Here is a 23,722-nt window from a genome sequence, read left to right as displayed (position 1 = left end):
AAAGAAATGGCCTGCTAAATTTCAATTGAACGGTAACGATCATCCTAATTATCATCAGAGGGTCAGGATTCATTATTTATGGATATGACACGTTTCGAATCATGCGTCCCGGCTTACACTTAGCCGACATGGAACACGCGTTAATATTTTGGTTCATAGGCTTTGACTTTATGAACTGAAAGAGACAAAAAAATCCCAAACGAAATCCGTCAAAGGACGGATCACCCCTAACTACATATTAAAATAAGACTAAACAGTGGGGGTATAACAGTAATTATGGGAGACGTATTTCTTTGAAAAGGAAAGAGTGGGGTCCCACTACTGGCCAAGTGCACATAAATCCTGCAGGCCGATGGCGTGATTGCATCAGCTTCCCAGAAAATATGTTTCTTTACTTCGGTTTCAATTCTTCATTTCGATTACGTTTTCGATTCAATGAACGATCCATGTGATTTCTCCAGTTCCAGTTGGGGCCGATTTCTGAACTCTTCTGTTTAAATCTTCGGACCCTTCAAGCGGCAAAGGAACTTCCATGGAAGAAAGCAAAACAAGTAAGTTTTCTTCTGGATTTGCTCTTCCCTTTCTTTCTCTGTTTTGATTTGGTTTTCTGTCTTTTTGATCGAGAAGCTTAGATCAGAATATATGGTTTTTCTGATTTGGGTTTGTTGTGTTTGTTTAATTTTGAAGTGTATCCGAGGGTGAAAGTGAGGGAAGAGAAAGAAGAAGATGAGGAGTTCGTTGTAGATGAGGACAACTCTTTTGTACAAGAGGAGACGTGTTCATTGCCCTTGTTCAGGATTTTAGAATCTGTCTCTTTAGAGGAGCAATCTTCACACGGAATTTCTTCACCGATCGATGGAGGTGTGCTGTATAATTTGGTTATTTTTTGCTTTTTTTCTTACTTAATTAGTTTAATCGTTTTGGGCATTTGGAGCTTGAAATCTTTTTACCCATGGTTCAAATTATTAATTGAATTTTGAGAAGTCGGGTATTTGTTTGATTATTTTTCATTCACTAAAGATCAAGATAATTCCATGTTCTTCGTTGCTCCTTCTAGGTCGTCTTTTGTTTGGATTAGTTTATTGTTTGGGCTCTGTTATTGTTTGGATCTGTTTATTTCAACTTTCTCTGTTTTATAATCAGAATTGAACATTCCACTAAATATGGCCATCCTCCTTTTTTCCAAGCTGGTGAAATCTCACAAATGTTTAGGCTAGATTAACCTTCATTTTAATATTGGTTAGATTATGTACACTGAAGATTAAACCATCTATCATGTAACTTTCTATTATCTGATTCAGTGATTCCGTAATCCCATTTCTTTCCGCTATTTGATAAGACTCAATTACTTCAGTTGAGAAGGAAACATCAGACTCTAGATATGATTTCTAACTGCCAAACTGTTGGATTTTGAATTTGGTACAGAGCTGTATTAAAACTGTTAGGTTTTCTGGACACACCTTTGGTATTCTTGATGTATCGATCCCATTTATTTCTTCTATGGATTTGTGTTGATTGCTTACCAATAAATAAACCACTGACAAGGATGAAAAATTCATACTGCGGTTCTTCAAATCCTGATAATTCTCAGAACCAGGATATGATGATAAATGAATGCATTAGGTCATATAATAGGGAAAGCAAGAATGTGGAAATAGTTTCACTTGTACAGCAGGCATCCATATGCAATTAATCTTTTCTAATTAAAACAAAAATAACACACACACCCAGTTACAAAGGCAGCAACTACTGAATAAACACTTTATGTACTTGCTGAACTGATGCAGTAATTCTAGTGACCACAAAATTTCCTTAGTGTCTTCTAGATTATTAAAATACCACTGAATGCACCGTAAAGGAGGAGCTATATGATACTGATTATAGGGGTTAAAAGACCAAGGGGTAAACCAAAATTGACTTGGAAGAAGTGAGAAAATATTTGTTTTTGTTTGACAAATAACATGGCTTTAAACAGAGTTGAATGTGTATAAAGGATCCATGTAACCATCCCATTTAGTTTGCCAAAAAAAAATGTTGAGTTGAGCTGTAGCCCCTACCATGGATAAAAATTGAGAGAATGGAGAGTGGGAATGACAAAGAAGAAAGACACTATTGAGCTTCTCTGTTCCTGTTATCTTTGAAACTGCTTGAATGGGCATAACCTCTTCTTTTGCCTTTCTTTTTCCCCCTTCTTTTGCTACTGCTGTGAGGAAAACAGTCTGAAGGGAGGGGTAGTTTCCAAGAAAGGGAAAACAAAATAAGATGCATGGAAAAGATAGTCCGCATGACTCTTTGTCTCTTATGCTTGAAGCAATAAAATTTCAAGTTTAATGGAAGTGTAAGTCATTATTAAGTTGACAGTTCCATGTGGAAAAACACATCTGCATATCTATATGCAGGAATGGCCTACAAGATTAGTGGGTTGGGCCCTTTGGGGTGCCACTTGGGCTAGAATTTATTGATATAGTCATGCAATAAGGAGTTGATGAGGTTTCAAAAGGACATGGTCAAATAATAGCAAAAATTAGTGGTCAAATTAATTAAGGGGCCTGTGAGAGTTGAATTGCTAGATTGTTATCGAGAAAGAATGGATTAGGAGGTTCATTGATGGAATGGTGTAATAGCCAAATGTTTTACCTTGTGATTGGTTCATCTTGTTCTCAAGGTCAGATCTTCAACCAGAAGAATAAAATCTCAAATTTGAATTTGAGTTCGAAAAATAAGAGGGCTTAAAAATGTATTAAACTCAAGATACTTCACAACGCTTTCTCTTCTCTAGTTCTCTTCCATATTTACAAAGTTGTTAATAGCTCAAAAATCTACCCAACAACAGGGGGAAGAAAAAAACAAAAAGGAATCATAAAGACAACTTGGATTCTAAGGTAATCGACTTGTAAGTAGAAGACATATTAATGGATTCAGGAATCCATGTGGGTTCTAATGTAACAGCATTCCTAAACTCAATAGAATAAAAGATAACTTTAAATACCAAATCTAATCGACTTGTAAGTAGAAGACATATTAATGGATTCAGGAATCCATGTGGGCTCTAATGTCTTGCTTAGGCTGCCTGGAAATCCCTTTCAAGCCCATAACTATTGCCCTGCAAATAGACCTATATTTGGTCCCAAAAAACTACCCAATTAAAGCGTGTAAATATGATAATTTAGAGCACATATTGAATTTTTAACTTTTGCTTCAACCCTGTAACCATATATGAATGTAATGTGAGCGAAAAGGATTAATGTTTTGATTCCTCATTTTTTCAATGTGGCAAGGCTTGTTGTATTCTACTTGCATCTGTTCCAAGTGTTGGTAAATGGTAATGACAAGTAAATCTACATTATTCTTTATGACTGCTATGCAGGGAAGAAGTCTCAAAATGATTTCTCACCATCAGTTGTAAGAATCCCAGCTGAGGTAGCACCATCCATACCCATGTCTAAAGGTTTGATTTAATTCTATCTCCCTTGACCAAAATATTTTCATTTGGTTTTACCTTTATTTAGACTAATTTTATGTTGTAATTATCCATATGAAAAATGGTGTTTTAACTTATTTGTTATATACAACATCCTGATTTACAGGAGGGAAGAACAATAAAGAAATTGATGAAGATACCAGAATAAGAGCTAGTTCAATTCCACGCCCTCGTGCTGTCATATCTAGTCCTGGTACTTCTTTTTCACTTTGTCACCTCTTTTTTTCTTTTTCTATTTCTTTTTTTTTTTTTTTTTTTTCCAATTTTGTTTGCATAAAATTTTTCATCTGACTCCACTTTCAATGAAGTAGCAATTAACTTTATATAGATTGTTCATACCAAAATACTACATTATATGTGTGAAATTAGAAATGAAGTTGACATGCAAATCAAAATGATACAACTTGAAGGATCCGGTATGAACTGACATTACAGAAAATTGTTGGGAAGAAAACATCAGAAAACGGTTAAGCTAGAAATTTTCATTTTAACTTTTTTATTCATTGAAGAGTGGCATGATTAATTCCTTTACAAATTTCCATTCAATTTCCTGAGGGAAAGTAAAATGAGGAAGGGAAAAAAGCATTGCTGGAACAGCTATTCACATGTTTTGCTCACAGTTAGGAGTATAATGGCTGTGAAGTTGACATAATTATTATTCATTTTGGTTTCAGATAATGATAGGATGATTGGAAGTAGAAAATGTTCTGCAAGGGCTCTATCTTCGAACTTGAAAAAGTCTAATTTGGACCAAAAGTCACCAGCCCAAGATAAGGTCAACTGCATTAAAGCAGCAACTCCCATGAGCACAAGAAGAGGGTCACATGAATCTGTTGATCATAAGAGTCTCCCTGTTGAAAAGAAAGGTCCACAGCTAACAGTTCCAAATCGGAAAACATCTCTTCGAAAAGAGAAGCCAAGCTGGGTGCCAATTTAAATGTTTAATGACTTCAAAGTGGATCAGTTTGCCCTCAACCAAATTATGGCTGGATTATAATGTTAAAAAGGCTCAAAGTTGTTTGACATAGTTATGGGTATTGTATGTGAATAGGGTTGTCAATTTATGCTTTTCTCGCCATGTAAGAATCGGAATAGGGGCTTACAACCAGTTAGATATTCTTCAGTATCAGAGTTCATCCCACCCTGCTTTTTCCTTTCTTCTTCCCCTCTCAATGGCTTGGCTTTGGGTTGTCAGTTTTTCTTTTCCCTTCTTAAGTAGAGGCATATGGCCATGTCATCTATCAAAAAACTGGAGACTGTCCTTTACAGCTCAGGGCCTATAAGAGTAATCATGTTGTCTAGTGTTCTTTGTACCCAAAGGGAGTAACCCTGTTGTTTTGTTGCATGGGTATGCATATAAATGAAAATGAAACTGAGAATCAGAATTGAGTATCAAGTTTTCTTGTGACAATGAGTATAATCTAACAAAACAGGTGGGTGATCTGTCAAGCAACAAAAAAATTGAGGAAGTTTGATCATAGGAAAGATTTGTAACTGCAGATATTATTGGGCCCTGGCCAAATTAATTGTGATGATCCTCAGTCATAAGGAGATGTTCGAAGCTGGTAAGCATCTATCCCTACTGAAATGCATTATGTTACTCTTCTTTACTCAAGCGTCGCCCATAAGATCAGATGGTTACGGCCATCTAGAAGTATAACCACATATCTGCAGAGTCACAGTGGCATTTCATCGTACAGTAAGGATTGAATGAAATTAAAATTGTTGTAATCCAACTGATGCAATTAAGGATTAGTCGATGAGACCACGGGCAAACGAAATGAGCATCGTAAGATTGCTCGTCTCAGGTGAAATTTTTCCAAATTATGCCAAGAAACATGCAATTTTTGTAGCCTCATGTTTACATCCAAATTAGTAAATAGATCCATCTCCTTTGAGCATTATACCGACTGCCGGTACAGATTGACTAATAAAAGCTAGGTAGCACACACAGCATTTGACAATTTGGTCAAGCATATTCTTAGTAAAGATATTGCAATTCAGAATAAATAGCTTGTTACGACCCTTAACATTCTACAAGGCCAGCACTGTTCATGAACAAATTGAAAATTTTGAGAAACAATGGATGGATGAAGACGACTTTCATACATTCTCCTTAGGGGTGTCAATCGGTCGGTTTGGTCTGGTTTTGATTTGAGTTGAATCGGTTTCGTCGTGGAAATGGTGAAACCAAAATCAAACCAATATGGATTTGGTTTGGTTTAGGTTTTGATTTGGCTTCAATTTTTTGTATTGGTTTATAATCGGATTGGTTTTGGTCTGATTTGTGTTCAGTTTACTATACAAATTTATACAAAATTATGCAATAACCTGATTTTTTATGAGTCTTGATTGTGCAATCAGTTTGGTTGGGTTTTATACTGGTTTCAGTTCGGTTTTCACTGTACATCAGTCTGGTTTTGGGGTCATCATATCTCAAACTGAAACCTGCCCAATAAGGCTTCAGTTTGATCTGGTCTGGCCAGTTTTACCCAGTTCGGGTTAAGTTTTGACACCTCATTACTATTAGCTGTTGATGACCATAATATTCACGAATTGTTAGTCTAATGTAAACATTTCACTAACCAAATCTGCCATTAAACCGTTTCTCTAATCATTTAATTTTCAACCACTTTTCTTAGTTTTAATCACAGCAAGCAGCCAGTGATTTGCTGCATGCAGATGGTTAAAGCTAACAGACAGCATGTCCCAGGTCTCTCGGGTCTCCAGGTCCATCTACTTAGTTCGGTAATACCCACCCGAGTGGCTTCAAGGGCATCAGATGAAAAAAGCAGTACAAACCTCCCTTTTTTTCGGTTTTTTAAAGTACAAACACCTCATCTATCAATCAAATGTGGAGGAGCTGTGGCTTACATTTCTCAGCATGGGCTTTTGTATATACATTGGTATCTCATTAAGTGTTAATAATATGATGATAGGAAATATCAAATTACTATGTTTGCATTCGGGGATTTTTCATGGAGGCAAGATGGCAACTTAGGGAGATTTGGAGCAACTCAAATGAACTAGATGAATTTTTTTTATTTTTTTTTTTATTTTAATACCACATTATTACCCTTAAGCTTTTTTGGAAGTACATAGCCTTTTGTCCAAACCCTTTATATATATAAAACCAGCAATGATGTGGTGCTTCTATTACAAGATATTGCTTTTTGGGTGATCGAGAAACAATCCTTTTTAACTAACAATAACTCTTATAAAGTTACCAGAAAGAAAAAATCTTATAAAGATGTAATTTCTTTCTTATTTGTGTAATGGACTTAGTTTTCTTTTCTCTATCAAAAAAAATAACATATGAGCAACATCTCTGCTAGCGCTCCTCTCCTCTCCCTCTAGGAAATGACCTTTCTACCCCTTTTAATCTCTTAGGATGATAGGTTGTGTTGAGTAATGCATTCCCATTTTGAGAATGCACATTCCCATTTTGAGAATGCACATTCCCATTCTCACGATTTAGATTGAGTTCTTAAATGAGAATGAGAACCTTGTTTGGATATATATTTGGCAAAAGCGCATTATAGGTTTTAAAATTCTCAACGTTTCATCAAAAACCTTGTAAGAAAAATCTGTAAACAAACTCAGCCTTAACCCAGCGGAAAAATCTGTTTGTTATATGTGCAGTCGATCACAAATAGAGAGCAAACCAATTAACCATTTAGAAAAATGTTAGAATTTATATTTATTTTATTATAATTAAGTTTCAAGATGAAGTTTTTCTTTTGTGTTTTATGACTTGTAATGGTGTGAGACCCTTAGGGTCAAGGTAGTGGAAAAGGGTCAATAACACCCTATGGGTGCTCTAAATTCCATTCATGGCCATTACCATAAGTGGAGAGGTGGGCAAAGAGAATTGATTGGGATTAATTTCATTTATGAAATTAATTCTTAATTCATGCCATATGTTATTATCAAATGGAGGTAAATGGTCAATGTCATTATGTGGGTGCCCTAAAGCCCATTCATGGTCATTACCATGAGTGGGGAGGTGGGCTAGAAAATGGTCAATAACACCCTATGAGAGCTCTAAATTTCATTCATGGTCATTATCATGAGTGAGGAGGTGGGCTAAGGAATTGATTGGGATTAATTTAATTTAATGAATTAATTTCTAATTCATGTCCATATGACATTATTCTCCAATCAACTTGCCATTAGTTGGAGGTTACTCTTGGGGAATCCAAGAGAATGCAAAGGTTAGTTTTGGATCTATATAAACCCAATCAAATACCTTGCAGAGATACATTCACACATTGACACTCCATCTATTTCTATTCTTTGCAACCATACAAGTCTTTCTCTTTCTTCTATTTTCTCTAAGTCTTGTGTAAGGTTAGAGGGGGCTGCTGTGCTGTAGCTTTTTGCTCCTAGAAGGGACTAGAAGAACTGTCTCATCTTCTAGTGGAAGGTTGTTTTCTCTTAGAGGTAGAGATGCAGAATAACTTTTGGCAGTAGAGAGCATCAATTACCTTAAAGGCAGCACTATAAGTGTGATTCAACCTCAATTCTGATCGAAGCTTCTTCAGTTACTGTGGTGGTGATTCAACATCTATTTAAAGTCTATCCCTGTCTCATTTCAGCCAAGGATCAATACTACAACATCATAGTAGTTTCTACTGCAAAAGCTTTGTATTGCAATTTGTTTTATTTTTATAAGAAATTGTAATACAATTATCCAACAAAAACCATTGATTTTCCTTCCTTCAAATCAGTTGTTTCATATCTCCATTTCCGTTTTCAATTCTTTCTTGATAAGATAACATTGGTTTCCTTGTTCATCTGTTACAGTCTCTTGGTAGTTGTAAATATGTTATATCTAACTGCTTCAGAGACCTAAGGACATCAAAATTAATGGGAACACCGACCAAATCTCGTTTCAAATGTGTTTGCAGTCTTCTCAGATCTTGAACGCAAGCTTGATTTCTGTTGCAGAAGTTCTACAATGTGAGTAAAGAACGAAATCTGTAGAATGTGTATCCTACAGATAGTGTGAGATGATTTGGGATAGGGGTGTCAATTCGAAGCCTGCACTAGTAGGCCCGAGCCCAACACGTTTATGGTCTGACCTAGATCGGCCCAACACATTTGGGATAGTGTTCACGGTGCAGGTAGCTAGTACGTTGGGCGTCCAACCGAACCAACACGTTTATACGTCTAGCTTGAACTGACTCGTTGTAGCCCGGCCCAACTCGACATCTTTAATACTATATATAATTCTTATTTTTCCACTACTAGTATGAAACTAGTTAAGCTTTCTTATCTTTTGCTTTGTAATAGGATTTGATTTAATTAAGCTTAATTTTATAAGTTGTAATGGTCATAATCTCTCTTCTTCTTTTTTTTTTTTTCTGAAAGAACAACCATAATCTCATATCATTTTTCTTCCTTATTAAAGATTTAAGGCACATATTATGGGCCTTCAACTCACTTGAGAAAAAAAGTTTATGATAGGTATGTTTAAAGCGCGTTTATACTTAAATAGGTTCGTAGCCCAGTTAAGACCTATTTAAAGAAGCTCGATTAGAGACCAACACTAACCGACCCGATTATAAACCATATGATGCACCCCAAAGTTAGGCCCGTTTATTTAAATGGGTGTTCACAGTATAAGGCATCTAAATGATCAAGCCCGACCAGTTGACACCCCTAATTTGGGGATGCTATTTGTTAGAAAGCAACCTCATTTTAAAAGAATATTCTAGAATATTCATGTTATCATGAATTTAATTATGTAAAGTGATGTGCCTATGGAATAGTCTAGACAACACTATTGTATAATTTTTCTTGGGTCTAAGGTCTAGTATTGTCCACATAGAACTAGATTCATGATGTACGACTTGTGGTACTACTTATGGTACTATGCTTGTGGTATGGATTGCTCTTCCTACTGATAATAGCGCTTTCCTTCTCTCTCTCTCTCTCTCTCTCTCTCTCTCTCTCTCTCTCTCTCTCTCTCTCTCTCTCTCTATATATATATATATATATATCATACAATTATAAAAGCATATATTAATGTTTCATGGCTAATCTTTCTTTGGACTATGTTACCATTTCTTTTAAATTAAAAACCTTAATTTCTTCATTCTCTTTTTTTTTTTTCTTTCTTTCTTAATCTTTCTATTTTTTTGGTACCCTCCACCTCTCTCTAAATCTTCCATTCTTATAAATATAAAATAGTATATATAAGGGACGAAAGGATATAGTATATATACAATTAGACCATATCTCTTACATATGTGGATCTTCCCTGCGATGAGTTGGCTTTTTTTGGTACTTAAATAGTATAAGGTGATTGCACTCTTATATATATACTATTTTAGAGAGAAAATCACATTCTATATAAGGGATATCACTTTCCATATGAAAATCTTATATACAAGTACAAAAAAAACCCACTCATGGCAGTAAATATATAAGGGGATTGCACTCTTATTTTACTATTTTTTTTTAAGGGAAATTCACTTTCTATATTAGGGAAAATCACTTTCTATAGGGGATCAATAGGAGAACCTTATATACACAATCAAAAAAACCAGTCATTGCAGTAAATATATATGGAGATTGTGCTCTGATTTATACTATTTTCTCATGGCATGTTTGAGAAGGACGTACAAAGGGATTGCACTCTTATACGTCTCTCTCTCTCTCTCTCTCTCTCTCTCTCTCTCTCTCTCTCTCTCTCTCTTCTCAATGGCAATCCCCATGGCATTTGGAGTAGAGGTTCAAAGATTCTGAAGTCCCAAAGAAGTCATACCCTTTCATCCAAGGCCGATGGCTTTCAAGAGCAAACGCTTTTCTTTGAACGGACTGAAAGGCTTATTACTTCCTCTTGATCTTTATTTATTTTTTTATATTTTGAAATTCCACAAGTTATTTCTACTTCTTTACTTGTGTCTTAATTAAATTCCTAATTGTTGCATTCAGAACTATGTCGTTTACTTTGGACATTCATTGGGTAGAAATATTTTATTGTTCATATAATTGAGATATTTTGAGTTATAGCTAACTTTTTTTAACCTTATTATAGAAAAGTGTTATAAGAACACCTATGCAATGGCCCCATAACAAGGGATTTTCCTTTTCCTGTTGGGTCAGATTAGAAAACTACCTCAAAACAGGAACCATGGATTTCTTTATTTTTCTCACAGAAAATGGTAGAGGGTGAGTTGCTGCACTTCGAAGAGATATAAGATGATTTATGAGGTAATACTTTCTATCCAACTAATTTGTTGCCTAAGATTGACATCTCGTTCAATTCTCATGTTGTGCTCTTATGCCATGTTTGAATTCCTCTTTTGATTTTGGATCCTTGAGTGGTGTCATTATTGTTTTATTCACAGCCTATAGTGGATTCCAAATAGTTGAGGTGGGATTTTTTCATTAATTTATTAAGTTAACGTTGCTTGATTTCTGAAACTTTTGAAATTTAAAGTGAATGTAACAAATAAAATCCTCACATTCTTTGATCCAATTGCAAAAAAGGAACATTGCCAAAGGAAAAGAATTAAGCTGATATTCAATTTTTTTTTTTTTTTTGGGGGGGGGGGGGTGTGGGGTTGTGGGTGCAAAAAAAAAACTACACTATAGGAAGTGCAATTTCAATACCTGAGATTCATAAGATTGATCATAAACAACAATACCATTACCTTGCCAATTTAAACGTGAGCACCCCTAGGATTTTCCAATATTTTTAAACTTGGGCATGGTTTATGTCAGAAAGGTTCGTAGTTAATTATTTCCTCTGGGTGTATTCATTCAGTTTCATTATGTTCAATACTGACTTCTTGGCAAGGAGCAAAATCAGTCAAGGTTCATTGATAGAAAGGTGGTAAGAAAGAAAGTTTTAATTCAAAGGCTTGAAAACCTTGAAAGACACAAGTTGTAGCAAGAGTATGAAAATAAAAAAATAAAAAAATAAAAAGAAAAGAGAAGAGAAAGGATATTGATTTTAATGCTGAGATAACTGAAAGGCAATTGTTATGATTCATAGTGCGATGTAAAATTCTTGCAGATACCTTCAACCTTGGTGTCTCACTTCCCTCCTTTAATGTGTTATAGAATTTAAATTCACCTCTTAGAATTGGGGTAAGAGCTCTGTTCTTTTGGTTGGGAAATTAGTCCATAAACAAAACATTTAAGAGAAAGGTACCATTTTGCCTTTATATTTTTTTTATTTTTTGAACTGTATTAATCAAGGAAGATAACAAAAAATAGTGTACATGAAGAAGAAAACCTTAGCTAAGAAAGGACCCCACCTTCGGCATTGCCATCAGCAGGGACCCTCCAAAGCTATCTGCAAAATCTAAATCTGGACTTTGATAACAAGTAATTTCCTCAAAAACATATGAGGGAAATTCCTCCATGGTTCCAGAGACGCCTGTTTTTGCTGCAGGCTTGGCAAGATAATCAGCAACATGGTTTGATTCCCTATAATAATGAGTTATCTTCTAAGGGATGAAGTCGAGGAACTGTTGCAGAGAAAGCCAATCCTGAAGGACAAACCATGGAATAGCCTTGCACTGTACCATTTTGCTTTACTCAGTAAAAATATAGCTGAATGTCTTTGGGGACAAATATGATGTATACTACTTTTCTTTTCCTTCTATTTAAACAATTTTTTCTCTTTGTAAAGTAGTTTTCTTTCCCCACCCCCACCCCCACCCCCACACCCAATTTTATCTATTATTCTTCTTCTTGATATGGAGGAATAATGATAATCATTATAAAAACAACTATAGGACAAATTGTTTGGAATGAAATTTGATTTTTCATAGAGAATTGGTGGGAGTAGGAATATTTTCCAATCGCATTAGGTTGTTGCTTTGCTAGAAAGAAGCCACTAGCAAATATTTAGTGCCATACCATAAACTTAGCAAAGTTATAATATATGTAAGAAACCTAATGGTAAAATGTTTGCCCACTTTTTAGGATGGATTTTTTTAGTGTGTGTGTGTGTGTGTGTGTGTGAGAGAGAGAGAGAGAGAGAGAGAGAGAGAGAGAGAGAGGATGCTCTTTTTTTTCATATTTTCATTTCCCGTAAACATGAAGAACTTTGTCCTTTTTATTTCTAGATATATCTCCAAGAATTTACTCAGCACCTCAAAATTTAGATGAATAGAAACATGTATCAGTTTCTTTCTTCTTTCTATTCTATTATCTTTACACACATCTATCTCTACTATCTTATCCTTCCTTACACATATCTCTTCCCATTATCTCTAGACTCTGGAATCTAAGCAAGTTTGCATGAAGCAACAGCCTAGAAAAACTTAAATGAAAATTCTACTATTTAATGTAAAGCACCTTCTGTTAATTTGTTGGTACTTAGTTTAGTTTTTATGCCTTTTTTTTTCTTTTTTAATTGAGTTTGTTGATGTCTAGATTAAGACTTCACATAATTTATATCTTTTAATTTTTGTAATGATAGGGAGATGAAGACACGTGCCATCAAATTAACGAATTAATCCATGGGTATTGAAATTTTTGATGTCACAAGAATCCTATTCTTTTGAGACTCTAGATATTTCTTCATTGCATAAAGACCTTCCATCCATTTTGTAATCTATCCTTTATTTAATAGTTTAATAAGGCATTCAAGTAATTTGCATGATAGTTCAGTATATAACTTTTATTGAAAAATTTAACAATGGTATAAGGTAAGATTAACTCATAGTTCGTCTGAAAGACCTCCCAACATTTGCCTCTAGCCTCCTAAAGTACTTGTTGTCAGTCTTTATTGTAATTGGACTTTTGGATCTCTTGGATTTTCTTACAATAAGATCTTGGATTTCAGAAGGTTGATTGGATCGTCCATACATTGTTTTATCGAAGAACCTTAATTTATAATGGCCCTGCATTCATAAAATTTATATTAGACTATTGATCAACTCTATCAGCATTTTATAGTGTTGAACTATCATTTGCACTAGCTGATATGATATTTTATAATATAAAGGGTTTTTTTTTTTCTTTTTCTTTTTTTCTTTTTTTTTTCTTCTTCTTCTTCTTCTTCTTCCTTTTTTGGGAGCTTGGTGAGATATCATAACCTCTTGTTTCCTTAGTATGCCTTTTTTTGGGGCCTCTTCTTTATCTTATGGATTGTTTCATTATGATGCTACATATATTTAATGCTTTAGAAGGAAATTCTAATTGTTGTTCTCTTTTGCCCCCGGCAATAAGAGGATGAATCTATGAGTAAGACCACCCTCATCGCAAAATATAAAAATGATATCCCCACTTATTTAGTTTTTTTTTTTTTTTTTTCCTTATCATAGTTTGAAACAAACATACATTATGGATATTATATATGATTTTCTACAAACAATGACGTAGTTGTCTATCATTATTTAAAATTTTAAAAATAAATATTTAATAATCATCTTAAATTACTAATTGCTTCAATGGATATCATATATGATTGAAATACATTTAGTTTGATGTGGACATTTTGAAGCTCACACACACATGTGCATTTGCACATGTATTTTTACTAATCCTATCTATGCTAACTCATTATAGTGAGCCAAAAATATGTCAATGGAAAGAGATGCAACTTGTCTAGGACAAGTCCTCTCGATTCATCCTTAATTTTATCCCTTGGTAGAATTAAACAGAGCTTTGTATTGTGAGTTATTGCAATTTCCTTTTTCATTATTATTTTCTATTTGATTCGATTTACAACCTAAAACGCTATGGCAACACATACGCAATTTATGTTCTCTTTACTTTCTTTTTTTTACTGATTACATTCTAATGCATTCATGGGTTTTATTTGGTCTAACGGATGTCCAAATAAATTTCCATGCCATTCTCCCAATAATGTATTTATAGGTTTTATATACTTCCTTGGTGATTAAGGACATTGATAAGTTTTAATTTCTTCTCACTCTGTTTGAGTTTTAATTTGTGTGTTTGATGGAATTCTACTTAATAATTTCCACTTGGATGGGATCTTTTATAATATTGAAAGCAAATTTGTCCAATATGTAGGTACCATGAGCCTCCGCAGATCGCGATATGTGTAATTCTTCTTATTGTCATCATCACTGGGGGGTGACAAAATTAGGTGTCTACACAATGTTCGATTGTGTATTCCGTATTTTGTCTGTCCTTGCCAACAAATGGCCATCTAAATTCACCATGAATGACCATTGTCTACTTTACAAGTATGGAGTTTTGCGTTCCTCTAACTCTCTATTCTTCTATCCTACTCTCTATTTTTCTTCATTTTCCATAACACTTTTATCTCCCTTATTACTCACAATAAAACACAATCCGTCAAGGCGGAGGTGGTTATTTTCTATTTTTTGTGTTTGATTTTGCTTCTATTATAGATACTCTAATTTGAACTTGCAGTCAAATAAATCAATTGGAGAAGTTGGATTCGAGGTTGTAATCTAACTTTACAAAGTTTGTGTTCAAACTAGTTTAGCTTTGCTTCATAATCTGTTTTGTCTTTCTTTTTACTTCCTCTAATCTTTTGTATCTTAAACTCATGTTTAATTTATTTTTCTTTTCTTTATAATTTATATTGAAATAGATTGAGCCTTTCAAATATTTAGAACAATAAATTTTACAAAGGATAATTTTTAGAATGCATTTAGATTATTGTAGAACTATTGCACGTGTCTATTTTACTAGTGTGTGTGTATATATATATATATATATATAATTACATCCCCCTCCCCTGTAGTTTGCCGAAATTACGTGTGGGTCCAAGGGTTTGAGCGATTTACACACCTCTCCCCTATAGTTTAAAAGATTGTTACAATTAAGTCCAATCCGTTAGTCACTGTTAATTTAAAATTGTTAGCTGGTGATTTCACCATTTTAATGTTGAAAATACCCTTTTTTAAAAATTGAAGTTGCAAAAACACCCTTTACTTAAAACCAAACCTTTCATACCCTTGACTTGGAACGAAATTCATCTTCAACCTTCGACTGCAACAGCCGACAAAGTTACGGGAGCGGAGAACATAGGAGAACAGTGATTCAGTTGAAGCTAACCTACGGGAGCGAAGCCATACAACTCCAGCGAGGCTCAGATTCACATTGACGAACCCCCTCCCCTGTATTTGATATGTTCTGTGTTTGGGGATGAATCTAGGGTTTAAAGCATTTGTTGGTGAAGAATCTATCTTCTCTTTGCATTGAAATTTCCCTTTCCATATCTTCTTGTTTTCCATTAGGAGCTGAGAGTGAAGCTTCTCTATCTCTATTGTAGGTGAATCCATTAGGTGGATTCAATTTCTTGAGACATAGAAGCTGTGTGACTTTCTGGTCCCTTCCCTGCTACACTAAATAGGATTTTGGAAGTTGGAAGGAAATTAAATCTACCATGCATGAACGGAAACCTTTTTTTTTTTCTTTTTTAATCTCAAGAATATCTCTCCATTTTCTTAATGAGAGGAGAAGAAGATTTACTTTCATTGGTGATCAATAATCAAATTCTAAATATCATAATACATTATGTGTATTAAACAGCTAAAAATTCATTTATACTAGTACTAATATTGGTGTAATGATTACCAAAAAATAAAAAATATTGGTGTAATGCATATTCCATTGTGGTTTTATGCAAAAGTCATTATGTCCCATGTGTATTGAATAGAAAAATCAATTTTATGGTGTTGTTCTGTGGCTGTGCTGCTGTAGTGCATATTTCATTGTTGCTGATGCATCAGGTGGCTTTGAAAATAATTGCTTTGTAGATTTGGTTCTTGGCCACTTTGGTCAAATAATCAGATTTGCAGGGATAATTCCTTGAGAGAAACAATTCTCTATGTTCCTGATTCTCAGGATCATCTACTGCTGCATTTGGTATATCCCTATATAGAATTGGTTTTCCGGACAAATTCAAGGAGTAGGTTACCCTCACCAAAGATAAATAGGTAAAAAGGTAAGAAGAAAGAGAAAAAGACCTTAAGGAAATTAGGAGGCTAGGTGTATCCCAAGAACTTTTTTTCTTGTAAATCACCACTCATTATTGGAAAAAGGAAAAAGGAAAAACAACTTAACAATGCCTTTTCCCTATTAAAGCCACACCTATCCCGTTTCACATACAGAAGAAAATATTTGTCCTTCAGTTGTGTTTTATGAAATGACCAGACAAGCATAATTAATGAAAATAAAATCTTGTTATAATCATTTTGAAGTGCTATTTTGTGAGACATTCCACAGTGAGAGAGACAGAGATGGGAACAGAGATGGGGAGTGCATGGAAAATGAAATGCCTTTAAAGTTTGATATTGGTGGCCTTGAGAATGTGAAAACAGAGCTCCAAGAGGCGTAATTTATCTGGTTTGTACCTTTTTTTTCCTACTCCCCACCACCTTTTCAGTTTGGAATACATTTGCTTACTAAAAATTGTGTGCTATCCAATTGCAATTTCAGTTGGAACCCCTACCAGAGACAACACAAATATTGTGGTTCGCATCTGATTTTGGTTATTATGTGCTTCATTTAAAACAAAAGTTTGCTACAGTTCTGTGAACAGTGAGTGGACAAATTTTATGTTGTTTATGGGAAATATTTTCATCTATTTGAAGTTCTTTAGAGGTCTTATGTCAAGAATAATTTGGACTGCTACACTATGAAGCTTACTGTTAATCTTCTCTAGCTTCTCTTGGTTATAGTCCAATATCCAAAGAGCAAGAAGGAATGCAGGAGAGGAAGAAGTCTTGACAGCTGTGAAGGAAGCTTCTAGGAGCATCTTGATATATACTACTGTTCTTTGTGTTATGTTTCAGAATTTTTAGAAGAAAATTCCAGAGATTAAGAAGTGTTTTATAGACAGCTGGAGTGGAAAGAGAGGTAGGAAGAAGAAGGGTGGAAGAAAAGTGGAAGAGAAAGAAAGTGAGAGAGTGCAACGGAAGATCTGCAGAGGGAGCTGCTGCCCAGGCCATTGTTCAACACCTTTGGGACTAAACACAATTTTTTTCCATTTGCTTCTCACAAGGCAATTAGTGAATACACAAGTGTGGAGAAATTTTTCCAATACTCATTGTATTTGTTTCCTACTTGCTGTAGGAAAAAACGAACCAAGGATGTAGAGAAAACTTGTTCCAGTTTATGAAGTAAGGACTTGAACTTTTTAGATATCATTTTTTTAATTCACTTTATGTTGGTCCATTCACAATTGTGCTATACTAATGATTAAACCTTATCTAGGGAAACTGTAACTGAAGTCTAAAGGGGACTAGTGCTTCCTGCTAGATTCAATTTGATGAGCCCACTCTTGGGTTGCATGTCACTTGTCACAAATTGGAAGCATTCACTAACTCTATTTTCCTCCGAGGGATGATGATGCGTTTGAAATGACCAAGTCAGAGTAGCAAGACAGGGGTGGTCATTCACAATGAGGTGGCAGAATGGGTTGCAAAAGTTAGCATTACGCAGTTGATAAAGGAGTATAAAGAAAATTTGCGTTGAGTTGTTGCTTGAGAAAGAGGTCTTGCACCAAAAAGATCATAATAGTATATTGCATATTGAGAATCAAATTGTATATATTCTTTTTTTTTTTTTTTTTCGTGGATGTATTATTTTCGTGGATGTATTATTATAGGAATTAATTTTTTGAATATAAATATATATATATATATATATATTTTTTTTAGAAAGGTATACTATTAATAACGGAAATTTTTTTCTGTAGTAAAAATGAATTGTTACAACAGTATGAATATTCTTTTTTTTTTTCTTTTCCGCTAATGATGGGTATCCAGGCCTTTGGCCTAGTCCTGCGAGCCCATACTAACCTCACAACCATATGGACCAGGTCATACCGGGGTTGAATGAGAACCATTCGACTTCACTGAAAGCTGTGACTAAACACCCTCGTGTGAGTTGCCCAAGGTGTGTCTAGTGTGAGTTGAATTTAGGATGTTCGAGTTTACTGCTCAAACCAAGTTCATTGCTCACCAACTACGCAACCCCACAACTGCACTATCCAAGCCTTTGGCCTGACTAGTCCCGCGAGCCTATACTAACCCCACAACCGTATGGACCAGGTCACACTGGGGCTGAATGAGAACCATTCAACTTTTATTGAAAGCTGTGAAGAGCACTAAACACCCATGTGTGAGTGCCCCAAGGTGTGCCTAGTGGGAGTCGAACTTAGGATGTTCAAGTTTACAACTCGTACCAAGTTCGTTGCTCACCAACTGTGCTACCCCTTTGGGTTACAATATGCATATTCCGTCATTTATAGTAAAATAATGACAACGATATATAACCGTGATAAAACACCATTTTAAGCGACGGTATTATGTTTCCATACTAATAATCCATTTTTTTCTATATTAATGACATTTCAAAACTGATGAAATCTTTTATTTTTGAATGTAAAATGTAAAAGGATAAACAAATATTTTGTATGTTGCAGGGCCACTAGGTCTTCAGACCAAACACCTACAAGCTTCTTTCTTTTTTGCATCTGGTTCTATCCTTTATGTTAAATAATTTGTGTGTGTGTGTGTCTTTTTTTTTTGGCCAATTCTCATATCTACTGATATGTCAAATAAGGGACTGTCTAAATGCCAACTAGAGTGGGCACTATGATGCATTCTCTACTAGCCTAGTAATATTTAAAAAAAATATATATATATATATATATATATCCATCAATACGGAAAAAAGTGAAGAAACTATCATATTTTAGGAAAGAGTAAATTTGACTAAAGATTCATTTAGATATGAAAATACAGTGACTCTTTATCATCAATAGGTTCATTGGTCACAATAAACACTCAAATCAAAATGAGAAAAAAGTGAAAGAGCATTAGCAAAGCTAGTATCAAACAACAATTGCCACTAAGTTAGCGTTTCCTTCATTCGCAACTACTCTACCATCCATATTTCAAATTGGCTTGTTACGGTTGACGCTCCTTTTCAATGAGTGTCGAAGCATTAATAGATGAAATTGATTTTTCATCTTTGTCATGAAAAGGGGTTAGTATTTCTTGTCCATTCGAACAACTGACTTTAATTTTTATTTTCTATGCCACATTAATTTTGTTTTATTTTAATTGTAAACACAAATGTATTTTTATTACAAACAACTTGAACTAGTTTGTTGGAGTTTTTTGGCCATCCTTTCTAAGCGTTGATGTGTCATCTAGGGGAACTGATCCAAATGTTGACCCGAGTAGATCTTATGTTGCCTCATTTATTATTTCATTAAAATTAAATAAATATTAAACACCAATCAAATTTTGCTGGGAAGACACTGTAACTTAAATGATCTTTTTTTCTTCCTCACTTGTCACATAAGCTAGCATGTTGAAAAAATTTATTGGTCAAATGCTTTAACTTGAATGGAATTGATGTTGCCTTCTCTATGATATCAAATACAATTTTTAATTTCAAAACATAAACCAATGATTTTTCCTACAAAGTCAAGTGTCTATATTGAGAAAGCAGTGCCAACAAATAAATACAAGCTTTGCTAGCCTTGACAAATCCTTTCAAAATGAATCAAGTATATTCCAAGAGCCCAGACCACCTTAAGAAAATAAAAATGTACATATACATTATGATACAACAAAATAGATCTTTAGATTAAAAAATCAATAAAATAAAAATCATCTTAGTTAATTTTCTCCGATCAAACAAACTTTCAGAGAGAGATGGATCTTATACTAAAAAAAAAAACCAACATTTCAAATCTTGATATCAAGAGATATCTATTCCCCAAACAAATAGAAAACATATTGACCACCAATAATATTTTTAAAGAAACAATTTACCCTAATTTTATTTCTTCTTTCTTTATAAAACCAATCCATATCTCGTGACCTAAGTGGGAAAAAAATTTAAACTCAATAACAATTAATGAATCTTGATGGATTCGAATCACCATTTCTTGGGAATTCCCCAAGTGCTCTACTTATTTGAGCTAAAGACTCATATAAGTGGTGAAATTTATGACCTGTAGCATTTTTTTATTTATTGCATTGTATGAAACCAAATCATGCCTCCTCACATGATCATCCATGATCTATATCCTAAGTAAGAAATAACAGTAAAACATCCATGATCTATTCATCCATTGAATGCATCAAATCTGTTAATCAACTTCCATTCTCACAAATTAAAATCTCATGAAGTGAAAATTATCAAAAATTCCAAATGCAACCACGCACCATACATCTCATAAATAAATTGACAGTCCCTTTCATTCACAAATTTCAAAGGGACATGCCTTGGAAATTTTGATTTGTTTGCATTTCATTTGTTGAGAACAGGTCAAGAGTTTTCCATTCCCGACAGAGGAGACGGAGGAGACCCTGTGCTGGTCTTTCGAGAATATGGATTGATTGATTTCTTTTAGGACATGGAGGATGTACCCTTGTTGCTCTTTGTCAAATTCAACTTCATTAAGGCAGCAACCTTCTTTCGTGAAATGAATAGTTCTGTAATCTCTTGATTGCATTTGTTTCCCTTGTTTTCCATTTCTCTCTGGTTGGCCATCTTGTCTACCTCTCTATGACTTTAGTGTAAGAATAGAAACAAGAAACAATGAGATTAACTTATTAGTAGGTTCTAAAAAACTCAATATAGTAGGTGGAATACAAATATTTCGTATCAAAGCATTGTCTAGGAAACTGATTAATTTAACCACTTACATGTGTTAAAATTCTAATATTTTCCACGATAGTTTTACTTTAGACCCCTACATTCATTCAGAAATGCAAATAACACTAGAAAACATTGATTCTTTGTACTAACTACTAAGAGAACTTCTATAGTAAAAAAGATATAAAGAAGTAGAGATGAGTTGAATCTATCATGGTTTCCCTGAATTGAGATCCAGAATCTCCAATTCACCCAGATTTTGATAAGCCATCAAACAAGCAGAGGTTGCTGATTCCTAAGAAAATGTGAAGTTCCAAAAGAACTTTCTGTCAATATCTATGTCATTAGCTACAATATTTAATATGCTAGGTGCCAATAAATTTTCCACAGGAAAAAGATGAAAACAATTGATAATAATAAAATGCAAAAACCATTTAACTACTGGACTATTTGATCTGCAGATCAGGTGCACATTCAAACACACCTTGAGAGAACATAAAAGTACCAATGACCTAGGAAAAATTTCTGGTTTTACATTTTTTCCTTCCAACTGTTTTTTAGATAGCATAATAAATTATTAATAAGGAAGAGAAAATGACAAAATCAGCATGGGCAGTAATATGATTTTTTTTTTTTTTTTTTTTGGTTTGGTTTGGGGAGGGGGGACAGAATTGCATTTGTCAGATATACTAAAAAAACAGCAATTGCCAAAAGAGTGACTAAAATCAGAGTTGCAAAACATCACCATCACATTCTGTACTGAAACAAAATGAAATCTCTGAATTCACTGAAAAGATGAAAAAAAAAAAAAAAAAAAAAAAAAAAAAAAAGCTCATGTTCTATTGTGAAGAGTTGAAGTTAAGTCTAATTGTCCAAGAAACAAGGCCAGATGGCATCTCATCAACCATAAATATCCAAGAAACTTTTGGAAAGGAAAATGATAGAAAACGGGTCCAATCAAGTTAAAATCATGATTTGGAATTACAAACATCAAATGTCTCCAAAAATGCAGTAATTAGGAAACATAAAGACATTCATCCATGTCAATGTGTGGTGAGAACAAAATGCTGACAGTTCTATGAAAAGAAGAGGTATCTTTTACAGTTGTAATCTGACAGCAAATCTAGTAATCGTGAGAATTAAATATTTTGGGGTGGTAAGAACTAATTTTGATATTATAGAAGCAATGATCAATTAACCACATTTTAAAAAGGGAAACAATGAACAATGATATGAACTAGCCAGGAAAAAAAAAAAACATCATCCAAATTAACCCCCCCCCCAAAAAAAAGAAGGATCATGCACTTATTTGTCAATCTTAGAAGATACAGAAAGAGCAATTACTGACAAAGTACGCCAGATAAAATGAAAAGAAGCAGCTTACATTCTTCTAGGCGCATCCAATGGAATTCCAAACCCATGTTTGCACATTATCCCTAGCAATTGATCTAACTTATGCCTTTGGCCATACCTTAAGTAGGCCTTATACATGATGACGAATGTCTTCTTTGAGGGATCAATATTGAATCTCCCTATCTCATCGAGTACATTTTCCATCTCCTCCAGCCGATTTTGTGACCCATACATGACCATCTTACAATGATACAAGGACCGACAAATTCTCCGGCCAGCAGACTCAGCCTGCTTCACAAGCTTTGCAAGCTGGTCCACTGCATCACACCAGAAATAAGTTGCTATGATAGAATGCATCACATGTATAGTTGTGACTAAAGTTTTATGTTCAAATGCCTCATTTATGGATTTGCCATATAATCTATGCCCTATGGTCCTTATCATTCTTAGGAATTAAATGGTGGTGGAGATTAAAGGAGGTGAAAATACCAAGAGATCAAGGATTCTCTGTGAAAACAACAAGAAAAAGTGAAAATCCTTATTTAATCACCTGATTCCAGGTTACCTGCTTGAATTGATCCCATCAGGCTTACTAAATTACAGTCAATCCAATGATGGATCAGTTAGAAAAATTATGAGGCTCATTTGTGACACGAGCAGGGACTCATCATCAAATCCAGCTCCTACATGGGAAAATACACACAGAAATTTTAGTGTCATATCTAATATAGTTGTATTTATTCACTGTTAAGAGCTTTTATTTTTCCCCTCTGCCCTCTACCTCTACTGGCTGTGAAAGATTAAACATAAGAAAAAGTTAATCCTTGTGGAACTTCATTAACCCTTAATTGAAGGAACCTGTGAATTGTGATTGTATTTTGGTTATACACAACAATATTACCATGTAAATTCCGCTTTATAGTGGCGCATATTGTTGTTAGCACCTTGGACTCCCAATGCATCCTAATTGATCAAGGAAACCCATGAACAAAGTTGCAGAACCAGAATTTTTCAGAAACTAAAAACCAGAATAAACATGTTTCAAAGGTCAAAATATGTTGGAATATTAACAAAAGTAGCAAAAACAATTAACTGAAATCAGATTCAAGAAAAATAACTCAGAAATACAGCAATTGAAACAACATAATGAGTCTCAGCTGCCACAAGTTTGTCCAATCCCTCAAGCACATGCCATTCTAAAAATGTGTGCTGACATAGATGAGGCATGGCGGCTGTTTAATGCATCTACTAGTAGAGACATATGCATGTGGAATGCTATGATGTGTGGTATAGCCA

General features: G+C 34.4%; 1 protein-coding gene and 1 long non-coding RNA gene across 2 annotated transcripts; both read left to right on the top strand.

Annotated features, from left to right (window-relative positions):
• The first annotated feature begins 350 nt into the window (after positions 1 to 350).
• On the top strand, positions 351 to 4,877 carry LOC122088550. The gene is made up of 5 exons (XM_042657851.1): positions 351 to 551; positions 688 to 861; positions 3,368 to 3,448; positions 3,588 to 3,674; positions 4,156 to 4,877. The coding sequence occupies exons 1-5, from the start codon at positions 533 to 535 to the stop codon at positions 4,416 to 4,418; spliced, it is 624 nt and encodes a 207-aa protein (XP_042513785.1). The 5' UTR covers positions 351 to 532; the 3' UTR covers positions 4,419 to 4,877.
• Positions 4,878 to 10,221: 5,344 nt separating this feature from the next.
• On the top strand, positions 10,222 to 18,019 carry LOC122090088. The gene is made up of 3 exons (XR_006143412.1): positions 10,222 to 10,702; positions 14,489 to 17,574; positions 17,669 to 18,019. It is a non-coding gene; the product is annotated as an uncharacterized LOC122090088 (long non-coding RNA).
• The last annotated feature ends 5,703 nt before the right edge of the window (positions 18,020 to 23,722 follow it).

Source organism: Macadamia integrifolia, chromosome 9 (genome assembly GCF_013358625.1).
Source record: "Macadamia integrifolia cultivar HAES 741 chromosome 9, SCU_Mint_v3, whole genome shotgun sequence".
NCBI classification, from domain to species: domain Eukaryota; kingdom Viridiplantae; phylum Streptophyta; class Magnoliopsida; order Proteales; family Proteaceae; genus Macadamia; species Macadamia integrifolia.
Note: the sequence above shows the minus strand (reverse complement) of the source record. Positions and strands in the feature narration are given on the sequence as shown.